General features: G+C 40.0%; 2 protein-coding genes across 2 annotated transcripts in view; one reads left to right on the top strand and one right to left on the bottom strand.

Moving 5' to 3' along the window:
- Window positions 1-17,208, top strand: part of ddah1 (dimethylarginine dimethylaminohydrolase 1) — a 69,422-nt gene extending 52,214 nt beyond the window's left edge. Inside the window, exons 3-5 of the mRNA XM_010786099.1 lie at window positions 4,864-5,023; window positions 9,670-9,813; window positions 14,723-17,208. Of these exons, the coding sequence (XP_010784401.1) occupies window positions 4,864-5,023; window positions 9,670-9,813; window positions 14,723-14,839 (421 nt within the window). The 3' untranslated portion in view covers window positions 14,840-17,208. The remainder of the gene's footprint in view (window positions 1-4,863; window positions 5,024-9,669; window positions 9,814-14,722) is intronic.
- A 693-nt stretch (window positions 17,209-17,901) lies between these two features.
- Window positions 17,902-24,998, bottom strand: part of mpl (MPL proto-oncogene, thrombopoietin receptor) — a 16,467-nt gene continuing 9,370 nt past the window's right edge. Inside the window, exons 9-12 of the mRNA XM_010786090.1 lie at window positions 20,331-20,490; window positions 20,110-20,191; window positions 19,872-19,959; window positions 17,902-18,777 (exon numbers count right to left, since the gene is read on the bottom strand). Coding sequence (XP_010784392.1) covers window positions 18,355-18,777; window positions 19,872-19,959; window positions 20,110-20,191; window positions 20,331-20,490 — 753 coding nt within the window. The 3' untranslated portion in view covers window positions 17,902-18,354. The remainder of the gene's footprint in view (window positions 18,778-19,871; window positions 19,960-20,109; window positions 20,192-20,330; window positions 20,491-24,998) is intronic.

Genomic DNA, 24,998 nt, shown 5'->3' with positions numbered 1-24,998 from the left:
AAAAAGAGTTATCTGATTGAATTATGACTGAAGATCGTCAGCTGTCTTCCTCTTCCGTGTTTTTCCTCCAATACGTAAAGGCTGCAGCACCTTTGACAACTTCTCTCCACATATCAAATAAACCGGTAAGCATCGTTTGCTCTGAAAGCATATAACTCTAACCACGCAGAATTAAACCCTCTGCGTTCCTCCAATACTTTTCTTTTCTTTGATTTATCCATAGTTCGCTCATCGAGCCGGGGGTCAGGTTATTCGTCTGCAAGAAAAGGCGCTAGTGGGGGACCGTAGCAGGATGTGACGCATATTTGAGTTGACCTACTGTAATTAAAACCCTTTTGTTTTTTATTTATGTGTCACAGTATCACCTCAAAATACAAGATACGAAACATTTTCAACCATGCAATAAAATATAAATAGTCCTACAAATATTTTTATTTTATTTCCTTCTTATTTTTGTCTAAGCTCAAGGGAGCCGGAGCAGAGGGCTTAAAGAGCTGCATGCGGCTCGAGAGCCGCGGGTTGCAGACCCCTGGTCCAGGTGGATTATATTCTCTTCATATAAACCAAAACTTTTTCTAAGAGATCAAGTTACCCCTTCTTAACATCCTACTGGCTATATATATTTATATATAATGTATTTGATGACCAAAAAATGCAAAGTACTTCGAAATATTTTGGGAGGAGAAACAAGATTTTTCAATTAAACTATTTATCCGGTCTGTTTTCTTCAATGAAACTATAGATTTGTGACTTATTTAAAGATCTTTGTCTAAGTCGGAACAAGTAAGGTGTGTGCTGAGTGCCACAGAGAGTGGTTTTGGCCTTCCATTGGATTTGTTGATGGTAAAATAAAATAAATCGATCACCAGCCTACACAACAGTATATAAGCCTGGTCTGTGTTTCTTTTCAACCCTTGTTGTTGTTGTTTTATATTTTAAATGGTTTCAATATTATTCCTTTTTCGACTGCTCTCTCAGTAATTACATTGCGCTGTGGCCTCGTTTTCCGCAACTGAGCTCAACAATCAACACTCCCACATGACACACATCCAAAAGAAATATAGCGCATAATATCCCAAACACCACTGAAACAACACAGATTCAGGCAAACTGGGAGAACGTGTACTTAGTCACGCAGCCTACAAACAGGGCCGCAGTGTGGGTCACCAACCCAGACTGATTATATCTGTCTTGTTTACTGTTATTGCAATGTGAAAAGGTTTCATACTGCAGACTTTATGCACTTGGATCTGCTCTGAGAGACTGAATCAAAAGAGAAAAGCGGGCTGACTCAGAAGTTCAGAGGTGGGTCATGGCATGAAGAGTTCAACACATTACGGTAACCTGAAAGGCCCGATGGCTGTGCTTCCTTCTTCCCATCTGTGTCTGATTTGAATTCCTCATGATGGATTCCTCCGTGTTTTCTTTTATCTTTGATAAGACAGAGCTTAATGATGCGTCTCCGGCAAATGACACTAGGAAAAATCACTTGAGCGTCCATTATTGTTTTTTCCGTTTTTTATCAGATTGATACCTGCTATCAATGTTGTTTTTTCCTTTCATTATCAAATTAAGGATCACTTTGTTGCCAGGTTTGTTTAGCACTCAACAACTGCATACAGATGTCAAAAGCTCTTTTCTCTACGGTCCTTACAGAGGTCAGATCAGGCCGTGCTATAGAATTGAATGAGTTTGTTCGTGAAGAAGTAATACAGAGGCCAAACTATTTATTTTCACCTGCAGATGTGTTGACTCCTAACTTGTACCAATAGGATTCAGACATAAACTCTGCCGAGTGAAGCCCAGTCTGTTCTGCTCCTGGGTTTTTCAGTAAGGTCTTTTCAGGTCACCACATGGCAGTAAATTCCGCCTGTTAGTGCAGATCAAAAGCAACTCTGTCTCTTCCCTAAGGATTTATCTTGATAAGGAGAAAAAGCATTACTCATATTTCTAAATTTGCACTGCAAGAAAACTTCCTGTTCATGGATAAGGAGTGGAGGAAGTTCAGATTACATAATTCCCAATTGTCCTTTTTGTTTCTTCAAAACAAGTGCCAGGAAAGAGTTCAGGAAAACATCCAGAATGGAGTAATTTAAGTTTCTTCCGATTATCTGCCAAATGCTGTTCTGCTCACTCACAATAACTATTTCATTGAATCATAACGCTTTAATTGAGCTAATGATGCAGCACAAACACTGGCCCTGAAGAGTGTTAACATAAACTTGAATGGAAAATGTTAAAAAAAAAAGTGTAACTAGGGAAAATGTACACCCTACTTTTGTGTTATGAAGCTAAGAGCTAAATTAACAATTGTAAAACATATTATGTGCTTAAAAAAAGACATGGATGTCAGTTTTTAGATGCAAATCAAAATGTTATATGCTTATATAAAAGTATTCACTTAAAATCAGGGAGGAAGGTCATGGAAAATAAGCCTGAAGTCATATCCTATCATAATTCAAATTACAGCTCAGAATTACTTCAAGGTTTACAAATCTCTGTTGGACTCAACTACTGTATGTCTTTTGCGATTTAACAAAAGGGTTCGTGTTATTCTAACTGTGGGTCCATGCATCAAAAGCTCAAAGTAGTAAATGTACGCAAAAAAAAGTCAGCTATATAATATGTTACAATATATGTTGTTTCTGTTTAGTACACTCTAACATAATACTAAATATCCCTATAACCCTAGGCTTTAACTATTGCTAACAAGGAGACAAGCAACTGATATTTTAATGAAGGGGTCTGCCAAAATCCTCTATAAAAGGCTAAAGATAAGTTATATACTGAATGTGCTTTAAAAGTACTGTATATATGATCCTTTGCTGCACTAATATGCACCATATATCAATCCATACGGATGCAGTTTTAGACCTCCTTTGAGGGATGGGGTCCTGCTTGAACCCTTAAAAGTCTGCCATTGTTTTAACAGCTTTGGTCCTTTAGCATGAGGTATTTTAATATTTATGACTAAAGGAAGGAAAGGAAAAATGCCCCAATAAATGTTGTAATGTTGTTTGCTCATGTTGCCAGGCTACTGTTAATTACTGTAAGTGTGTCAATATCATTCATTCAGAAATATAATCCATGGAGTCCTGATAAGGCAGGCTAGCTACAATTATGAGTGTTTTACACTTTGTAACCCAAAAAGTTATTTGGAATCTAGAACTTTGATTGTTGAGTCGCAAACATGTATTATAATAGAGAAATGCTTTGTGTGAGTTACTTATCCAGAGCCAGTTGTATTACCTAGCAAAGCAATGTTCTGCTGTGTTTTAATGGTAAGTTTGTTCACAAACTCTGGACTATACCTTTAGGATTTGAAACAAGTGTTCAGGGCCCTTTAAGATTTTAGCAAGTCTGTGTCATTTTCTATTCCCTTGTCATTGTTTTGTAACCTCTCCATATTTGGTACACAACATCCGGCAGCCAAAGAAAACTTCTCCAATAAGGCTTCTACAAGTTTCTCTGTAATATACAGTTGCAAGAAAAAGTATGTGAACCCTTTGGAATTACCTGGATTTCTGCATAAGTTGGTCTTAAAATGTGTTCTGATCTGCACGTTTGAAGTTTGCAAAAGAGCACCTGGATGTTCCAAAATATTCTGTGGACAGATGAAACCAAAGTTGAGTTGTTTGGAAGGAACACACAACGCTATGTGTGGAGAAAAAAAGGCACAGCACACCAACATCAAAACCTCATCCCAACTGTGAAGTATGGTGGAGGGAGCATCATGGTTTGGGGCTGCTTTGCTGCCTCAGGGCCTGGACAGATTGCCATCATCAACGGAAAAATGGATTCTCAAGTTTGTCAATACATTTTGCTGGAGAACTTAAGGCCATCTGTCCACCAATTGAAGCTCAACAGAAGATGGGTGATGCAACAGGACAACGACCCAAAGCACAGAAGTAAATCAACAACAGAATGGCTTCAACAGAAGAAAATACGCCTTCTGGAGTGGCCCAGTCAGAGTCCTGACCTCAACCCAATTGAGATGCTGTGGCATGACCTCAAGAGAGCCATTCACACCAGACATCCCAAGAATATTGCTGAACTGAAACAGTTTTGTAAAGAGGAATGGTCCAAAATTCCTCCTGACAGTTGTGCAGGTCTGATATGCAACTATAGGAAACATTTGGTTGAGGTTATTGCTGCCAAAGGAGGGTCAACCAGTTATTAAATCCAAGGGTTCACATACTTTTTCCACCCTGCACTGTGAATGTTTAAATGGTGTGTTCAATAAAAACCTAAAAACATATAATTGTTTGTGTGGTTTTAGCTTAAGCAGACTGTGTTTGTCTATTGTTGTGACTTAGATGAAGATCAGAACACATTTTATGACCAATTTATGCAGAAATCCAGGTAGTTCCAAAGGGTTCACATACTTTTTCTTGCAACTGTACCTGTGAGCCCTGGGCTCAGGAACATCATCTCCCAGACACTCCTGCTGTTTCCGCCCCTGAACTGCCCAATACTTGTTTTTAAAGGCCATTTAAGACCGAGTGCTCTTTGAATCTTTTATAAAAAACATAGCATCCCATAATTTCACCTACACCGACTGAATTTACAGCGCTTTGTTGTGGTCCAACAGGATTTTGAAGCACTGACACTGAGAAAGGAGGAAATAAACTTAATTTATAATCCCTGTACAATCCAACCCTTGCTTTTTATATTTTTGTAATATAGTTATCTACGGTAGATATAATTATAGATTATATTATCACATGATCTTCATTTTTGACACCACAAACCCAAAGTATTTTAAATTGATCCCAGCTCTACAGTTTGACCATACTGTAGATATAGGTGTTTTTAATTACAATATATGTTTATTATCTGAGTCTGTCCTATCTTCATATTCAGTCTTTGCTTCACCTACCGTAATTGGATTGTGTTGTTGCAGGACTATGCTGTGTCGACCGTGCCTGTGCTGGAAGGGCTTCACCTGAAAAGCTTCTGCAGCATGGGAGGACCAGGCCTTATCCTCATTGGCTCCAGTGAACACGCACAGAAGACCCTCAAAGTATGGAGTTTGTGTTTGTATGAGTTGTATGTACAGTAAAAGCATCATCCCATGCTGTGCTTCCCCCAGCTGTAGTCATAGAAACCACTGAATCAATGTAATGGCATTGTTTTTATAACTATGACGCACATTGCAGCTGATTTTTTTGACTCTTGGCTTGACGCTGTTGGTATTAACGAGTCTATCCTTTTTTTTTTTCCTGCTCTGCAAAGTATTCAGCAAGAATAACACTACAAGACAGGACATCACACGTGTTGATTCAGAGTAGACTCCCTTACTTACAACTCTATGGCTGTTTCCCACTGCAAGCACACTGAGACCACCTGTCACCTTCTTCATTAATTCATATTCTCAGCTAATCGGAGGGGATCGCTACAGGCGCTCTCACTCCAGCTTTAATTACAAAGATATTGCCCTTGCATTTAAAAGCTTGAGTTCGTTATCTAATAAAAGGCTTTCTGAATCGATTACTACCAAAGTCCTTGTAAAATAAACTAGGGAATGCTAAAGGACTAAAGGACCCTTAAGGAGACACAAATAGGATAATAAGGCTCAGTCCATTCCTCTGAAGGAATTATCCCATAAAATGTACAACCATCAACACATAGGACTGTATGTGAACTTTATACGGCACATAGGGGTAAATGCAGGTGAATATGTACATCAATGTTGTGACACACGGGTAATATGTTTGATTTCAAAAGTAATGCCACACACACACACACACACACACACACACACACACACACACACACACACACATATATATACTTGGCCTTTAAATGTCCTTGCTGGCAGGACCTTTCATTTGCCTCCTAGTGTGATATCTCCCCCTACTGGCCCAACTCCACAGAAGGGTACTTTAAGTCAAGTGAAAGCCATTTGGTGTATGTCAGAAGGGGCAATTGAAACCAGACCATCTGACAGCACATCCCAACATACTTTATAGAGCAGCACATGGTCAGACTTGCTGGTTTTGTATGCATGTTTGCATTGCGGAAGTGTACACAAGACGTCAAGAATGTATGCATTACCACATGTTCTCATAAATTCTATATCCCAGCATCGACTCATTAAAATTCCTGCCTGTTTGATCACACCAGAGATTAGCTGCCGGGGCGCGGAGGGGCCGTCAGCGAGACTAAATGACAGAGCTTTTCTAATTACAGCTTACGTCACCCTCTCTTGGAGCGATTAGCTCCTGTTTTAAAGGACCTTTAACGACCGTGGATGTGTAATTAGGTAATGTTCTCGTTGTTGGGGTGTGGGGTGAAATCTCATGTATGCTGTTTTAATTCATTCAAAGTGCTTGTGTTGGATGTAAATGCAGCTCTTATGGCAATGAGGTTGTATACCCTTGGACAATGTGAACCAATTAAAGCTGGAGCCTGACTAATTTAAACAGTCTAGGGAGCTAGAATGTTGCTGCTATAAAATATTCAGTTAAGAAAAGAGACCCTGGCCTGTTGGCAGAGTGAGGTCTGTCTATGTATATCTCACTGACATCTGGTTAATAAGGCTGTTCATTTTCACTCTGTTCAGCAGTTTGGCTTTGTCTCTATCCGGGATGTGTGCTCAGAATGTGTATAAGTGTACGCCATGTGTAGTCTCCAGTCTGTGTTTAGCTCTCCCGTGGATGGGAATACACGTTGACCGGATGGATTTCATCATCCATGCCGCTGTCACTGCCAAACTTCACTCATGAAGTCATCATCCCAAAATACTGCCTCCTGTCAGAGGCTGCAGCACCCACTCCCTGTTCCCTCTCACACCTCCCTCCCTATAGCAGAGGCCAGATCTAGTTTACCAGAGAGCCCTTCGTTCACTCAGCCCTTGTTTGATTCATGAGGTCATTCTTCTTGCCTGGTCAGGGCTTTGTCTTCACATCAAGGACTTTTTATTTATAACACAACAAGATGACAACCCTGTGAAGGTTGTATTCAGAATGGTGATATTTGATTTTGATAAACACATTGATGCGTTATCTAGTACTTTATGCTGTTGATTATTTAGATATAGGTCTAGGAATTTTGGCTTTATTTCTTCCAGGGACTTAAGTGATTTACTTAACCCTGAGGGAATGGCAATCTAATCTATAGTTTTGAGATATTTAGTTCATTGCTGGACAGCTGACTAGAGGACATTCTCTTTCCTAGTGTCACACCGGTATCGTGGCTAAGAAAAAAGGATGAGCTAGGCAGCCTGTTTCATATCAGGAAAAGGACCATATATGGCATCTGAGAACTGGCTTTCCTCACTGATGATGTTATTGAGTTTGTGAGTCAACCTTGTAGTCCAACAGTATCGAAAGTAGTGAAATAAACATTTATCTTACATCAACAGTAACCATTTGTATTTCCCCTCCAGTAGTTGGAAGTGGCCTCAAGTTTGATGTGTCATGCTGCTGTTGTTCATCACTGAAAAAAGTATTGTAAAACTTTTAAAGGCTTCCTGGGAAGGATTACCACAATGAGCATTATACATATTCATATTAGGCGGCAAAATACAGATTATCTAGATGACCACTGTGAGCCGCATCAGGTCCAGAAAATGTGTCAATGTATTTGTTAACTGGGGGAGATTGCCCAGAGGGGATTTAATTACCTTCCAGTAAATATTGTGTTTCAGCAGCTCTGACTGAGCACAGTTACCACTCGTGAATTAACTGGACCCCGGCAACAGCCCAGATGTAGGTTGATGCTGATTGGCTGAAGCTTTATGTCTGGTCGATGGCCAGGGTGATGGTGTACTGTAGAAGTCTTGGTTGTCCATTTTCACCACAAATTTGAGGCATAATAATAATGACAGGCTGACGATTGATGTTAGCAAAACATCTGGAAATCTTGCCCAAAAATGTCTTAAAATCATACCGTAGCCAAGATAATCCTACCCTTAATTGTGTATTTCTTGGGCCTGAGATAAAAATAATAAAAAACATCTTCAGTATTAATGATACTTGAGATAGTTATCTGGCCTTATATTGAACAGTAATACCCCTAGGCATTGATGCCAGGAGAACAAACTGTTATCTTAAAAACATCTCAAGATTTATTTGCATTTCATGAATCAGAACATTAAAAAACCCACAATGAGCTGTAGGACATATCCCTTAAACCTATAGTTGTTTTGGGTGGGGAATAAGATGTATTTGGGACTCTGAGTGAAGCAGGAACTGTGATATTTGGTAGAGTCAACGCTTATTCTCCCCTCTTCCATTTTGAATACAGCTGTGTGGGAGACAATGTTAGCGGTCATGCGCATGGACATTGTTTTCACTGAGGGCTGCTGCACACACCCACAAGTGACCTGGGAATGTATGGTCAGATTACACATACACATACGCACAGTAGGCTCACACAGCATGTACTCAGAAATGGCCATCGCAGCTTGTAGGAAGAACATTTGATTTACCGTTCATTTACTGTTTATTCATCAAAGAAACGTATGTCTAACCTGCTAGGACATACTGGTGTGCTGTAAACGTTTTGCTTTTGAGTACTTTGCAAGCACTTCCCAGAGATCGCTCATTTGAAAACAGGTCCAGTCGAACGCTTTCCTTGTGTTTCTTTTTAATGGTGGGATATAGTGATCATCATACTAACCACAAGATTGGTCTTTTATTTATTCCAACCAAGAACTGTTGCTGCTGCCAGAAACATAAAATGTGTTACTTCCTGTGTGCCAAATAGATTTGTCATGAAAGCCCAGCAGAGTACTTGAAACAGCACATTTGCTCCTGGGTTGGATCAGTCAGATCTATTTATTTGACAATAACTCCGTTTTTAGTATCCAAGGACTGTGACTTTGTTCTGGTAATTATGCAAATAATATAATGCAACGTAAGTTCTTTCTTTATCACACAGGAAAAGCCCTCTAGTGGGAAGTGGAAATACATTCTCTATAGCAACAGAGCCCATTGTGCTCACCAACCTCACTGTTTTCCCCACCCTGTGTGTGGATTTTATGAGAAAAATCTAATCCACATTATTGAAATTAAAATGTCAACAGTGATTTTTTTTGTTCTTTTAATCATGATTCAAAAGATTCAACTCCTCTCGCCAATTAAAAACTAAAGATAAAAACAGGAAGAGGCGTGTTAGAAAAGCACAGAGGAGTCTACACTATATCTGGTGAAAAGATCTACCTTCTCAAAATACCTTTCCTGAATGTTGACGCTTTTAGATTTTTTTTTCTTCCATTCCACCTCCCCTCCCCTTTTTGTCTCTGAGGTATCCGTCCACAGATGTTCTGCTCATAAACATTAAGAGGCACCTGCCTCTCCTCTGTTCATAACATCCTCACCCGCCGACTTCCACTTGGCAACATGGGCGTCTTCTCTGCCTCTCTTCCCCCACCTCCTGTCCTACCTTCAACCCCTTCAGATTACATAAATAACATGACATCTGCTGAGAAAGAATGTCTGTCTGCTCCTGTGTTCTCCATTAAGGCCCCCTAGGCCCCCGAGAGCGGTTTGGCCAGCAGAAAGACGCAGTGCTGCTTTTGGTATTGGGCCTTGCTTCAGAATGAAAATACCTGATAGTCTGAATAACGTAATGTTTTCTGTCTGAGTCTGGAAGTCATGTGCACTGCAAACTGCCTGTTTACCTAAAAGCTATTTCCTTTGTGTGTTCTATCTTTGTGTGTAGATCATGCAGCAAATGAGTGACCATCGCTACGACAAACTGACGTTGCCTGATGACCTCGCTGCCAACTGCCTCTACATGAACCTACCCAATAAGGGACATGTGCTGCTTCACCCCACTGCAGAGGAGTTTCCAGAGAGTGTCACGGTAATCCTCAATTCATTTCACTTCCACAGTGACTCACACACAATCACACTCTCCTTTACAATCCTGAGGTTACACCTTGGGAGAAAGGACAGCCAGACTGGTTTAGTGGCTTACATTTAAAGAGCACTTGCCTTTGTTGCTCTCCATCCTGTCCAGACCTCTGAGATAAACAAAGCCTGCAGAATCTACAGTATGTGGTAATTTTACACAGACCGCTGCAGGTCAGCCACAGCCAGCACTGCGTTTTATAACAAAAGGAACTTACAGTTTTTATGTGTAGTGACCTTTTGCCAGAAACTTTGGGTGTCTTTTTCCTCACAACTTTTACAGTTAGTTGATTTAAAAACAATCTTGAATATACCCAAATCAATCTCTGAATCTCAACATAAAGTCTTTAAGACATGCTTTTAGCCCCACAGCTTTACTGTTTGGGCTCACCACTGTCATAAGTGTAATTTCCAGGCACAGCAGTAAAGTTACTTTCTGTCAGACAGAACATTGTCTTTTTTCACCTATGGTGGCCAAGTTGGTACTTTTTCAGGAACTCATTATGTAATTTCAAAGAAATATTGATGTGTTAGTCCGACCACTTTCTAGTCCTTATAGCATGTGCCCTGTTAAACTGTTAAGTACTGTATGCTGGCTTAATGTACCTGGCTAAATTCATCTCAGTGTCTCATTACCTGAACACAAGACCCTTTCTGAAATGTCTTCCTGACATACACTCTTTCTTCAGTTTTTTAAAACCACAAGATGTGCATTTACTGTAACACATGACACATTGGCTTCCACAGTAGTTCATAAATGACATGTTATTGTCTCACTTTGCCTGTTGGTTTGGCACGGTTCAGCAGTAGCCGTTTAACTGAGGTGCTTTGGGGTCACTCCTCTTCACATCAAGTCAAACGGATTCTCACAGGATCAAACCCAGCACCCTACAATCTGCAGAGACAGTGCTCAGACCTCAAATGTACTCTGTGGTTAAAACCCCTATCCTCCGCTAGCTATTTTTAGAGGGAAGAATTCACAAAATGATACGTCTTCAGACCTACAGTCACAACGAAGGCTCAGTTTTTTCCAGAAAGATTAACTGGGAATTCAACTTGAGCATAATAAAATCTATTTGTGTATATTCTGCTTCCTGCAGAGGAAGTACCTATTTAACGGACCATTTAGAGCAATATTTGAGGAATGTAAGTTTGTTCCATGATCCAGTTTCCTTTATAATGTTCAGACCCACCAAGCATTTGCCTAGAACCCATTTGAACCAAACCTGTGTTTAAGGAATTGCTGTTAGAAGAAAGTGGAAAAACATGAATAGCATATAGTTGATAGTTGATTATCATGCCTTGCTTTTCTGCAAATCCAGAGTTTGTACCCGTTTCCCAGGGAACTTGTTGCTTCTTCCTCCAATGAGATTAAGCACAATTAACTCTGCAAGACTGCAGGAATTTCAGGTCTATTTTTAGTCTGCTTGTGAAGTTACATAAGAGTTCCCCTTTAACAAAGGCAGGGGGTCATGAGGGAGGATTGGTGGGAGTAAGGGAGTGGAGACGGGGCATCTTTAATGGTTAGAAGTGGCGACGGCCTGAGCTCGGTTTATAGATAAAGAAACCGTGCAGACAAAAGGCTGAGTGAAATATAGCTGCTCCTACTGTCTGGGACCATGCCACCCGTTGACCCAACATATAAATATCTACTGCAGTAATGAGAACTCTGAAAATGAGAAAAAGAGACACATTGGAGGTGGAGATGCTATAAACAGCAGGGGGGTTGGTAGGGTTGTTTTGGGGGAATTATACAAAACTTTCCCTGAGTTGACCCTGTGGTCACGTGGTCTGAAAACAGTTTTTTGGATGGCGATGTCACTGGGTTCTTCCAAATCTTGATTCCTCAAACTGTTTCTTGTGCACCACTCCCGGTGTGCCAAGCTGGGGCGACCTGTGGCTACCGCAATTTTAACAACCCTCTCAGTCACTTGTCCTTAGTGTCGGAATAACATAGTGTAATGTTTACTCACACATTAATAATATGCCCCCCAACAGCATACCTAGAAATGCACTTGTTCAGATGTGTTCAGTGGTCCTTCTGCCGTCACCATATAGCTGACAATTTTTTGGGAAACATTTATATAGATATATTACATATTATGAATAGATATATATATAAAATTAAGCATGAACACCATATTTGAAAGTGGTATAATGTTGTAACAGAGCTGTATGTTGGCACTCTGCCATAGTTTAAGTTACTTGATGAGGGCCCTGGGGCCTCATTTATAAACGGTGCGTACGCTCAAAAGATGGCGTACGCCACTTTCTAAGCAATGTTTGCGATTTATAAAAAACTAACTTGACGGGAAAATGTGCGGTCCTCCACGCAAACTCTGACCCATGCGTACGCACTGCACAAAAACGGGAGGGACGAGAAACTGCGACACCGTAGGCAGAAGGAAGAATGGAGAGAAATATGTGGAAAATACAATAAATAAAATGTTACCTCTCATTTATCATATATGAAGAATTCCTTTGCAAACATTGATTAAAGCCAATCTTAAAATGATTAAACAAACGCCTGTTTGAGACTCCTCAGTGCACACAAAAACATAACTGGGAGAAATACATATATACATATATATATATATATATATATATATATATATATATAATATATATACATATAAATGTTATTGAAAACCACCTGGAATATGTTGTGTTAATGTTATGACATGTATTCTCATAAATGATGCGGTATGCAGGAGGACAGAATTACGTCTAAATTGAGGCCGTTTTGCATTTCTATAGGTTGATACGAGCATGGTTTTATATACTATCATGTTTAATCATGTTTTAATGCTTTTTGCTAAGACTTGATAAGTCGCTCATAAAACACAGGAGGTATGGAAACTAAGAACACCATATATTTGGTAGATTTGGCAGCTAATATAACACAACACATTAGTTGTATTTCCTTTAACTGGTGGATATAGAGTTGCTGCGGGGGGTTGAGACGCACAGGCTGCAGTGGAGACGCTGCGCACAGCTGATCGACAGCTGATCAGCTGGAACACAAACCACCAAATAAAATAATAAACATTAATTGACTCCACCCTAACCCTAACCCTAACATGTCACCCATCTCCTTCGCATAGAGTTGATCAGGTTGTTGATTGTGGCCTGTGGAATGTTGGTCCACTCCTCTTCAATGGCTGTGCGAAGTTGCTGGATATTGGCAGGAACTGGAACACGCTGTCGTATACGCCGATCCAGAGCATCCCAAACATGGTCAATGGGTGACATGTTAGGGTTAGGGTTAGGGTTTAACCCTAGGGTTTTCGGACCCCCCCAGACCCCCCCAATAAAGCAAAACTGCACGTTTCAGAGTGGCCTTTTATTGTGGCCAGCCTAAGGCACACCTGTGCAATAATCATGCTGTCTAATCAGCATCTTGATATGCCACACCTGTGAGGTGGGATGGATTATCTCGGCAAAGGAGAAGTGCTCACTATCACAGATTTTTTCAGATTTGTGAACAATATTTGAGAGAAATGGTTATTTTGTGTATGTAGAAAATGTTTTAGATCTTTGAGTTCATCTCATGAAAAATGGGAGCAAAAACAAAAGTGTTGCATTTATATTTTTGTTCAGTGTATTTATTTATTTTGGTGACGATCCGACCTCGATGCTGCTACTCTGGTTCAAACTGGACCCACCAAACAATGTGATTTGTCTCGACCTTCCCAAAATAACCTAAATCTGACACGGTGTGAGATGTCTTTTTTAGCTGTTCTGTCATCATTCCCTGCGATCTTCTTCATGCAGTCAGTCAGAATGAATGAATGGGTGTTTCTTTGACTATTTATAGGCAAATATGGGCGCTACGTGAAGCCCGCAAAAGCTGCGCCGCATTTCGAGTTGATTGTGATTTATAAAGTGAAACCAGCGTAGGACGTGCCGCACGCAAGTCCTACGCCGGTACGCAGTGTTTTATGAATTGCTTTGTCCTACGTAAGCAACCTTCCCACGTGAATCCTACGCAAGGCTTTATAAATGAGGCCCCTGATCTGCACACTTGCAACCCAACTTTCTCGGGTAGGAAAAAGAGTTATAAGTCACATGACAGCTGTGTCTTTAAACATGGCATTTGGATCACCAGAGGCTTCGTCAGCCATATTGCATCATGAGATAAGAATTTGTTTAGCTGGTCCCTCTGGCTGTGCTGCAAGGCCTCGCTCAGTATCACAGCAGACTTGAAATGAGAATTTAAAGAGAGAAATATCCTGGAAGCGTGGTCGGAAAACACAGTTTTTCTCCTGGAAAATGTCCACAGGGTGACACACTACTTTACAAGGGTCTTTTGAGAATGTCGTAATAGTTTTCACTCCCATCTTTTTTTAATATATTTTGCGGGGCGACCAAGAAACTTTCTCAAATGCTTCTACTCCAGCTTCACATTTTGTGTCTCTCTGCAGGGCGTTTATATCACAGAACATTACAAGTTGACAAGTAGAGTAAACAAGCTTAAGTGTTGCGTAAGTTCCCCCTTGCAGTTTAACGACTGCCAACTGTGCTGTACTTCAGATTTTTCTCAAGGGCTTGTTATAGTAGTGGCTGGTCAATACCTGCAACACTGGCTCTCAGTCAGGAGGCAGAACAGGAACAGCTGTTGCCATGACAATATCTATTTTGCATTTGATAACTTTTTTTTAATGTAGAAATGCAGCTTCTTGAATCCCAAATACTGTATATAATAGCATTACGACATCTTTATTCAGTAATAGTTGGCTGAACACTGTGTTTCCTTGAATTTGAGATGACATCCTTTTATAATAAGCTTTCATGAAGTGTAAAGAATCTAAAAGAGCAGGATGTCACTTTTTCCATTGACGCCCTGTCTTTATGTCCCGCAGGTGTTCGAGAAATTGAAGGACCACATGCTGATCCCGGTGTCCAACATGGAGAAGGCCAAGCTGGACGGAGCCCTCACATGCTGCTCGGTGCTAATCACCAAGAGGGCCGACATCTGAGCCGCTCAGCAGGGGGTCTCTGAGTGCATGGTACCCAAGTGGAGCCTGTATCACATCACTAAGGATCCCAAGGTTTAGCTAATCTATTTTGGTACTTAGAGGAAGGATAGGCAACAAAAACTAACATTTAAGTTAACAAAATTGTGAATAGATCAGTTTACTTGAAAGACATTCGGTTAATGTTGTCTCTTAAAGAAATAGTATATTACATTAGAATCATTATTATTAAAATCTAGATTTTTTAGTTTTACATTTTTCTAATTAAAGCTCAATGCAATCCAAGAAAACTAATTGGGAGGTTTGATAATGGGTTTTCCCCATGTTAAGCTATATATGTTTTTTGATCGTGTTTACTCCAAAGAGTCTACAAATTATAAACATTTGGTTCAGGATGACCCACTAGCTGAGTGGTCATGGCACATACCACATTGGCACTATTGTCCTAAACAGTAAGTGTCTCATCTGTCTCTCCACTATCACTATGATAAAAGGATGAATGCACAAAAATAATAATATAATCTTTATGAGCTACTAAATGATCAGATCCCAGATCAGAGGGGTTCTAATGTGCCACATTAAGCCCCTCTGAAACCTGCAAACCAATAGTTTAGTTTTGAACACCTTAAGAGATCTACAGTATACTGTATAGCACTGGACCAATAAAACCTGATGGATCAGTTTGATAAAATGTTTTAGTTGCCACATTGAGTACTTTTAGTTGAGTTGCAATGCAGGCCTTTGACTAAGAACTGACAGATAAACTTCCTGTTGAACATACTTCATTGGGGGTTTGCATCTTTGTCACCTTTTTCATGCCTTTCCACCAGCTAGCAACCAGTAGCCTGTTAATGTATTCTATAAGGACCACCTGTACCATTTTCAGAGCCTTTTGGCATCCCTCCTAATGAGCCTTTGTTTCGATTCATGTGGGGATGCAAATGTTCAGATTCTGTGCCAACCCTACGGACGAGAGAGAGAAGCCGCCTGTGTGGGAAATGAATGTCTTCATTATAAAACCCTAGCTTTCATTTATTCCAACACCCCTGCTTCTCTAAATTTAAATGTAAAGTCTGTATGAAACACACAATGTCTCTCCTGCTGAATGATTGTAAAGGCACTGTTGTGTTCTCACTCCATTAGTTCTGCCTGTTATTGATTACACTGATTCTTTGTGTTCCCTGTCTGGTAGTTTGTACTCAAACTGAATGGGAGCATGCTGTGAGACTGATGTCTATTACACTAAATCCAATAGCACCAAATGTGACTGCAGTGTGAGAGTTTTGCACTTGGCATGAAGAACAAGCTAACAGCTTGGTGTGTTTCCATATGTCTCCACAATGGTAGGTGCAAACACGAGTCTTAAGGATGTTAATGAGTTCTGTTTTGGTGGCCTTATCACTGTTGTTGCTGAATCCCCATTTGAAGCCTGTAGATTTTACATCTTGAATACTGTACTATATACTGTACATGTAAAACCATGTTTTTTCTCAATGTGATTGTAAGTGAAAGTTGAGGAAATGACATCAGGAGGTGATTCAAACTCCCTCTGTAGACGTTGGCGTTTGGGCAAGTGGGCAGTGATGAAACATGGAAAGAATTCCTGTTGGGAGGAGATGCTTGTTCACCAGTAAACACTGACTCTTAAACTTTTCTCTGTCTTTCTGCCTAACTCTAAACAATCGCCCTCTCCGCTCCTCTGCTATTGCCTCATAGACAATCCGGGCAAATGTATGGCCATGATATCATACAGTTTGGCGAACGCTGTAGATGTGATGGCCTGCTGTTAAAGTGTGACACTAGTAGTATATTTTACAGCTGGCTGGATGCGAGGTGATAGAATAGTTGCAGAGCATCCAGTTGTGATTCTCACGCAGTTACTCCATAAGGCCAGACCAGTCATTAAAAGCCAGGGATAAGATCTGCACATGGAGTCCTATATACAGTACATTGCACTTAATGCAATGATGGCTACATGTGTTGTCACTGTCAAATTGAACAAATACATCATTAGGCTTCCTGATTAGTCAACCATTGGATTTTATCTCACATTGCTCCAATCACTCGTTGGTTGTGCAGCTTTGTGGCAGAATGAGATGTTCCTATCGGCGCTGATTCAGAACATTTAATACAGGTTTGGTTCTTGGCTGGCAGGTCTGTGAGTAACTGTGGCTGAAAATGTGTGCTGACTTTGTTGAAGGTTTATTTCTCCTCTTACTAATCCCCTCACTCACTACAGTAGTCATGTTGTTTTGGTTGCTCTTATTCCAACTGAGGGCTCTTGGATTTCATGCAAGTTGTGAGTAAAATTGTTTGAATCATCGTAAAATTAGCTTTTCGTCTACTTCATGTAATAAATCATCTAGCATTCACCTGTGTTGTGTGTTTTTTTTATTGTTCAGGCCCCAGTTATGAAGGTTAACTAATCTGTCATGTCATGGTTACAAATGTAATTTCAATTCATATTTTGTTTATGGTTTTGACATACTCTTAACACAAATAAAGCTCAAGGAGGGTAGGAAGGTTGGTATAAATCAGGAGGATTCATCAACAAATGTAAAATCTAACTGTTTTCTAATTTTTGTGTTGTGTAGAATAACCTAGCATTTTCTCAGTCAGGACTGGCCATGACAACCCAGAGGCAACCCATTTCTGCTGATCTCTGCTACCACCTAGTGAAACCTAAATTGTAAGGCAGACATAAATAGGGTCTGCATCTAAGCTCAAGACAGTTCAGTTGCTGTTTGATAGTAATCAAGACAAGCTGCTGTCTAGCAAGCTGCTCAAATCAGTTCAAATGTCCATGCTTCTCCTATGTTTTAGTTTGACATTTACGTTATGTTAAGTGCCTTCACAGAAAATGCAAAAAACTATATTGCCTGTAATACAAACCCTCAAGATATAATGTAATGCATAATGAACTAAAAGCTTGTTTTGTCTTTTACAAGCAAACACTCCAACCTCAAATAGGACTCAGAGGAATCTACAATAAATATGTATAGATTATATCAATATAAAACAAACTGTATCAATGAATAAGATCTATAGAAAAAAAAAAATTCCAGATGCAGATAATTTATTTAAAAAAAAAGTACATTCACAAAAAAGAAAGTATTTTTACATATTTCATATTTTCCTATGAATGTTTAAACATAAAATTCAAACTCAAAACATTCACATCATGTTATATTCCCAATCCCTCATACTTTTTTTGATAGTCTAACCCCAGAACAGTAAAACATGGTAATTATGTTAACAGATACAGTACCAAACAATACAGTCACTGAGTGTATCCTGGATCTACTGTTCTCTCTAGTGGATATAAAGACACAGCAGTATTATGTAGAATTACAAATATAAAAACAATATGGTATGCTTAACTATCTACAACAATTATAGAAATGTTGAATATATGGTAAAACGGTCTAGTTTGAAGCCATAAGTGCTATGCTTTTATGTCAATACGAAGGTTTAAATCTAACCTACACAAGTGGATACAAAGAACCTTAATTGTACATTTAGCTACAGGGGATATTAGTATAGAGGTTGCCTGGCCCCCTTGCATCAGTGAGCTTGCAGTCGGGTGTGTCTGCAGACAGAGGAAGGTAGGAACGGTTCAGTAAGTCACTGCCTGAGCAGGCGGTCAGACTGACTGAGAGGAGCTCATCACTCACCCCTGGACTGTCTTTCGGTCCAACCTCCTCGTAGACATACTTGTTTCCTTTTGGGCAAAGAATGATACTATCTTTGTTCAGAGTCACATAATCTGAGAAGACTCCGGTCCCTTCAATCTGTCCTCCACTGCAGAGGTGTCTCTCTGACAGGAGCGGGGTGCATCCCTCTGAGGGCTTCCCCATTACTGAACCCTCATCTTCAGAAATGATCTCCAGCACAGAAGACGTGGTTTCCTCAGAGCATTGCTTTGCTGTTATTGGTGGATTCTGTAGCACAAATAGCAACATGTTTACACTGACACAATATTCATGTTATATTTTAAATTTATTTGTTCACCTATTCAATGTACACTGAACAAATATATAAATGCAACACTTTTGTTTTTGCTCCCATTTTTCATGAGATGAACTCAAAGATCTAAAACATTTTCTAAATACACAAAATAACCATTTCTCTCAAATATTGTTCACAAATCTGAAAAAGATCTGTGATAGTGAGCACTTCTCCTTTGCCGAGATAATCCATCCCACCTCATAGGTGTGGCATATCAAGATGCTGATTAGACAGCATGATTATTGCACAGGTGTGCCTTAGGCTGGCCACAATAAAAGGCCACTCTGAAACGTGCAGTTTTGCTTTATTGGGGGGGTCCGTTTTAACCCTAACCCTAACATGTCACCCATTGAGCATGTTTGGGATGCTCTGGATCGGCGTATACGACAGCGTGTTCCAGTTCCTGCCAATATCCAGCAACTTCGCACAGCCATTGAAGAGGATTGGACCAACATTCCACAGGCCACAATCAACAACCTGATCAACTCTATGTGAAGGAGGGTTAAAACGGACCCCCCCAATAAAGCAAAACTGCACGTTTCAGAGTGGCCTTTTATTGTGGCCAGCCTAAGGCACACCTGTGCAATAATCATGCTGTCTAATCAGCATCTTGATATGCCACACCTGTGAGGTGGGATGGATTATCTCGGCAAAGGAGAAGTGCTCACTATCACAGATTTTTTCAGATTTGTGAACAATATTTGAGAGAAATGGTTATTTTGTGTATATAGAAAATGTTTTAGATCTTTGAGTTCATCTCATGAAAAATGGGAGCAAAAACAAAAGTGTTGCATTTATATTTTTGTTCAGTGTATGAACACATTTCATGTCATTACAATTATATATTATATACCTCTATATTTATATTGTATCTTTATGGCTAAATTAGTAATGAACCCAAACCATGTTTCACTGGGGGAAAATATGTTATGTTCAAGTGATGCAATGTTGCATACACGTTGCTTAGATACAGTACACTTGTAACCAAATGGTAAATGCAGCATGTTAAATAATGTAGATAACTTACCCATCTCTGTTCGTCGAGGTCTGTCAGAAAACCTTGGAGGACTTTATCAAGGTTGGGCACTGGTGGCCAAAAATACAGCTTGAGCTTACTACAGTATAAACACACATAGAGCAAAGATGTAGAGAAAAGGATAAGAAATGTGGAAATTCATCATAATATTATCAATATTTTTTGGTCTCAAATTATTATTAGTCCTCAAAATTCTTAAATCTTAAAAGATGAGGAACAACAGTCCTACCGGAGGTACGTGGGAAACAAGGAGATGACAATGATGGCCATTATCAGCAGGGCGACAGGGATGGACAGAATGAGCAGTTTGCCTGTAAATGTGATTTAAACAGCAATTAGGATTTGATTTAATCAGAGCAACACACACAGACTAAAAATCTACTCCTATTTTGTTGTGACTTTTACAAATAAATGTGTGTCAAATCTTTGTCAGTCTCAGTATGAGCTTACCTGCGTCAGCAGGGGTTTCACCAGTCAGCACATCTGACCAGTCACTCCAGTGGCCTGAGTAAATAAACCCATTAGGTTTAGCTCTGATCTTAACACTGTACTGACTTCCTGGCGGGACTTCCAGACATGCACCGGTCTCAGGACCATTTACGAACACCGTCTGTGAAAGGAAGGTGGATTTCACTTTTAATGTAAAGAACATACATGACAATCTTAGTGATTATGTGCTCCTTGTGCATTCCCCCACAATTTAGCGACTTTCAATATTGCCTTTAAATGCAATTATTTTCCATTCCCTGAATACTGTTTTATCTTCACAACATTTTCTTCTTCAAGTCTCTCCACATTCCATTTTCTTTTAAACCAATGCAATGGGTCATTTTGCTAATTTTTCACTAGGCATTTGTCACTGAATGTATCATTGAATAACGTCTTCTCTGGTGCCATCTGGTGGTTATATGAGCAATGAAACTGGCACCAACGATAACCTGCTGTAGCATAGCCAGCTGTAGCCCTAATTAACTGTATGTATAGTTAACCCTTTGATACACAAGTTATGAGAACCCCTTCTAAGGGACAACATGTAAGAAATGACACACGCATTGGCTTCAGCTGATATTAAAATGCATTTATCTTAACTATCCCCCTTATTTAAAGCAGTATTTTGTACCCTACTCACCAAATCATCAAGTTAGACATTCTGTTCAGATTTATTTCTCTGTCCCCTCTGCTAAAAAATTGATTGGCAGAAGAGCGTTCATGTTCAAAGCCCCAACTGACTGGAATACTTGCTGCTATTAGATCTCTTGCAACATTGGGTATATTTAAACATGCATTGTTATCTCACTTTCAACTGGTCTGTACTTGTTATTAAATGATATCGATGAAACTGATTTGCTCGACTGTCTCAAATTGTAATGATTGTGTGCATTGCTTGAATTTCACTTAACAGACTGTATGTGGTTTGTCTTGTGTGTCATGTTTTGCATTTTGTCTTTTTGTTTATGTATGTCTGTAAGTTGTTGATATTGTCTGGACCCCCTTGAAAACGAGATGGTGCATCTCAAGGGGTTTATCCCAATGAATACAAATGTCTATATATATTCAAGCAGAGAAACACTTTGTAATGGCGACATTACCTTCATTTAACAAACGTAATTGTTACTAAGGGGTATAACGGTCAAAGTTTACACAATTCTTCAAACTAGCCTTGGAGATAATTTACTGTGGTTAATGGCCCTCTGCAGGCTTGTTGAATACAATTAAATTCATCCATTATCTCTAAAAACAACCAAACAGCCTGTCAGGTTTGCTTTGTTCACATTCATGAGGCTAAAGTGTTTGAACCAAACACTATTAGTTGCTGTTTTTGCACAATTATATGGGAGGCTGTGGCTCAGTGGATAGTGGGCAGGACTTCGAATCAGGGGATAGCAAGTTTGAATCCCACTGCAGTCAGCATGTCGTTGTGTCCCTGAGACACTTCACCCCAAATTGCTCCTGTGGGGATTGTCCACAGTACTGAATGTATGTAAGTCACTTTGGATAAAAGTGTCTAACAAGTGACATGTAATGTAATGTAACATATGAAATGAATGGAGGACACCTTACTTCTTCCTTCTCAATCAATTTGTCATGTGTACTCTCATGTTCCGAATAACCCAGCTTCCCCCAAATGTCTTTTTGGTGTCTATCTACGCCGGGATCCTGAGTCGTGGCTGGTCCTGTTGCTGTGTTGCCGTTACAGGCCACCGACAAGAGACTAACCGCCTCAAACCGGGTTTATCGGGGCCATCGCGGGAAGACACTCAGTATCTCACAAGTTTAGACCCTAGCAGCATAGTCTAGGCAACGTCGGGGAAAAAATTCGCTAAACCCATACACTCCTTATCTCTCCCAAACACAAAAGACTGTACAACAACTCAAGGGAACCTTGGGCCCCTGTGTAAAAGTACATATGTTCTGCATGGTTTCACGTAAAACGTACTACCAGGGGAATTCATTGATTCTTCACTATTATCGTATAATTTCAAACGCTGGTAATTTTCGACAACCCTGTAAATTTTGTACTACAGAAACTACGTATTCACGTAATATCCTGGCATGGACGTTTGTTCACATAAAAACCGTGCAAAGTCCAAAAACGAAAAGATCTAACCAATCTTGGAGAATGTAGTCCCTCAATAACAAGTGATTCTACTAAATGTCTGCTCACACAACAAGCGAAGATACTTGGGCTACGAAACCCGTGTCCAATACAGTATAAAGTTTATTTGTAAAGATAACAAATCCGTTAGACATACACCAGATGGTTCAAGTTGGTTCACAACGTAATAAATATTATATTGGAATAGAAACGGTTAGTTGGGCGTATACCTCCAGGGTGAAAAGTTTACATATGATCTAAACTTGTTCAACTACAATTCGGGACAAGTCCAGTAGTACCTAAGTTCAATTAATCAGGTTAATTGACAGATATCGGACATGTCATTCGAATATAAAGGTCGTCATTCTATGTATTTCCACAAATTCTTAGGCACTTATTCTGACATCTTTTGGTAAAGACCTTTTATTGGAAGTACTTTAGCTAAATTAGTATTGAGGTTGACAACACCTTTTAGATTGTCGAACAATTTGGTCGACCACTGTATCAACCCGTAAGATTTCCCGGATAGTACGTTACGTGAAAAACTACAGAACATATGTAGTTGTACACAGGGGCCCACAACAGCCCCTAGTGCGCATCGCAGCTCTTTATTTTGGAAGAGAGAAAAGAGGCATGGTTTAGAGATTTTTGCCCCTCTGGTGCCTCGAATAGGTCAAACGCACGCTAGACTGCACTTATAGACTACACCCTTGGGCCGGGATTAGTCTTTTCAACGATAGTCTGCTCTACGGCTGACAAAACCTACAAACTGCAAATATACCAGCCACAAATGTAATCCGTAGCGATTCAGTCTCGATTGGACATGACCTCTCGTACACACACTTCTTCGTCCTTCATTTCCTTGAGTGGAACACCATATTTGCCGCTGCCCTTTCTAAACTCGAGGATGACAAGTAATCTATTAGGAACTATTAGGTAACTATACCGGCAAATAGTGCCGCGTAAACAAATCATAGACTCGGCCCAGGGCGGTACTCGAAGTCGGGGAGGAAAAAAAAAAATTTCCCGAAATATGGGGTTTAGTCGGGAAAACTTTGTCCTTCACTTATCTCCAATACCCGTACCCGATCTTACCCACTAGACAACCCATCGAACAACTCGGTTTGTAAAATCCTGTACAAAAAATATATAAAAGATATAGACTCGGGATACGATAACGATTTTATCGGTACTATCCCACGGAAATTCGTTGAAATCGCGATTTATAAATACGCTAACAACCTCCTCTTGTTATGTCTCGATTTTCTGATGTAAATCGTAAAAACCCAGGAGGACCACAAACGGCATAGCTCCAATCGAAGCTGTAAACGTTATCGTCTCGGTCAACAATCACATTAACAGCACCGAAAATGACGTTTTGTTCTAGTTAAAAGCGAAATCGTTCCTTTGATTTACTTTTATACAAGACATTACGCTATACCGCGTATCAACCTGTTTACACGGAAGTCTGACTGCATGACTCTAATCTACCCACCTGTTAGTACTCTTTTGGGACGTATAAGATATAAGGTGCGTAATTAATGTTTCGTTTCCAAGTAAATTGAGGCCTACTGCAACCCTGATGCATAAAAGTTATCCCACTAGATACTAGAAACTACGTGTCATGTGTTGTGTGTTTTGGATAAATTCACAAACCGTGCGACACACTTAAAAGCTCCCCTCCAAAAGCAGAGAAACTAGAACTAAAAAGAGAAGGGAGAGAGAAGAGAGAGAGTGAAGTCAGTGTCGAACAGACTTAAAAGTACGTAAGAGGAGGAGAAAGTTTGGTGGCAGTAACAAATCATGGGGCCTTTTAGAACGTTTGGTGTTAGTTCTAGCACAAATTTTTGACTACATAAGTTATAAGTCGCAAAAACTCTTTATCAGTGCAACAACGAAGGGACGACACTACATCTGTACTACACCGTGAACAATGGCACAATGTCAAAGTACGTAGACAATATAAACGACAATGTAATATAAACCCTCTCGGAAAATCCCATTTTCTTGCAACCGTAACCCGCTAATTTGTGAGAGTCTCTATTATACGATACCTTTCGTCTTCGTAGGAGTGTCTTTCCGTTAGTTAGTAAGTAAACAAAAATTAAAAAAAAATGTTAAATACGGGGTATAGGTGTTTCCAATGTAAACAAAGTCACCGAAGTGTCAACATGTCCTATAGGTCAATACCTGTTATGCTGTGGAGACAGGAATCTGGGAGACAGGCAAGCTGGAGTGTAGCATGTTCCCATTGTGAGGCCTCCTTTTGGGTGCAAATTTCTTTTTTTTCTTCCTTGTTTATCCCTCTTGGAGTCCCTCTCGTGGTCTCCCCCTAGGGAAGGGTCCGCCTGATCGCACGTGTATCTACGGCACACATTAAACTTTTCTATTATGTAAAAGGGCATCAATCAGGTCTACAAACCTTACGCACGACAGATGCATATTATTCTTCTAACCTAGGTGTATCCTACAGTTTTGTTCAGACACCCTCGGTAGTCCCTTCACCATACTACTCCTCCAGT

This window comes from Notothenia coriiceps, unplaced genomic scaffold, assembly GCF_000735185.1.
Source record: "Notothenia coriiceps isolate Sejong01 unplaced genomic scaffold, NC01 NC01_scaffold00028797, whole genome shotgun sequence".
NCBI classification, from domain to species: Eukaryota; Metazoa; Chordata; class Actinopteri; order Perciformes; family Nototheniidae; genus Notothenia; species Notothenia coriiceps.
This window is presented reverse-complemented; position numbering and strand designations above follow the sequence as displayed.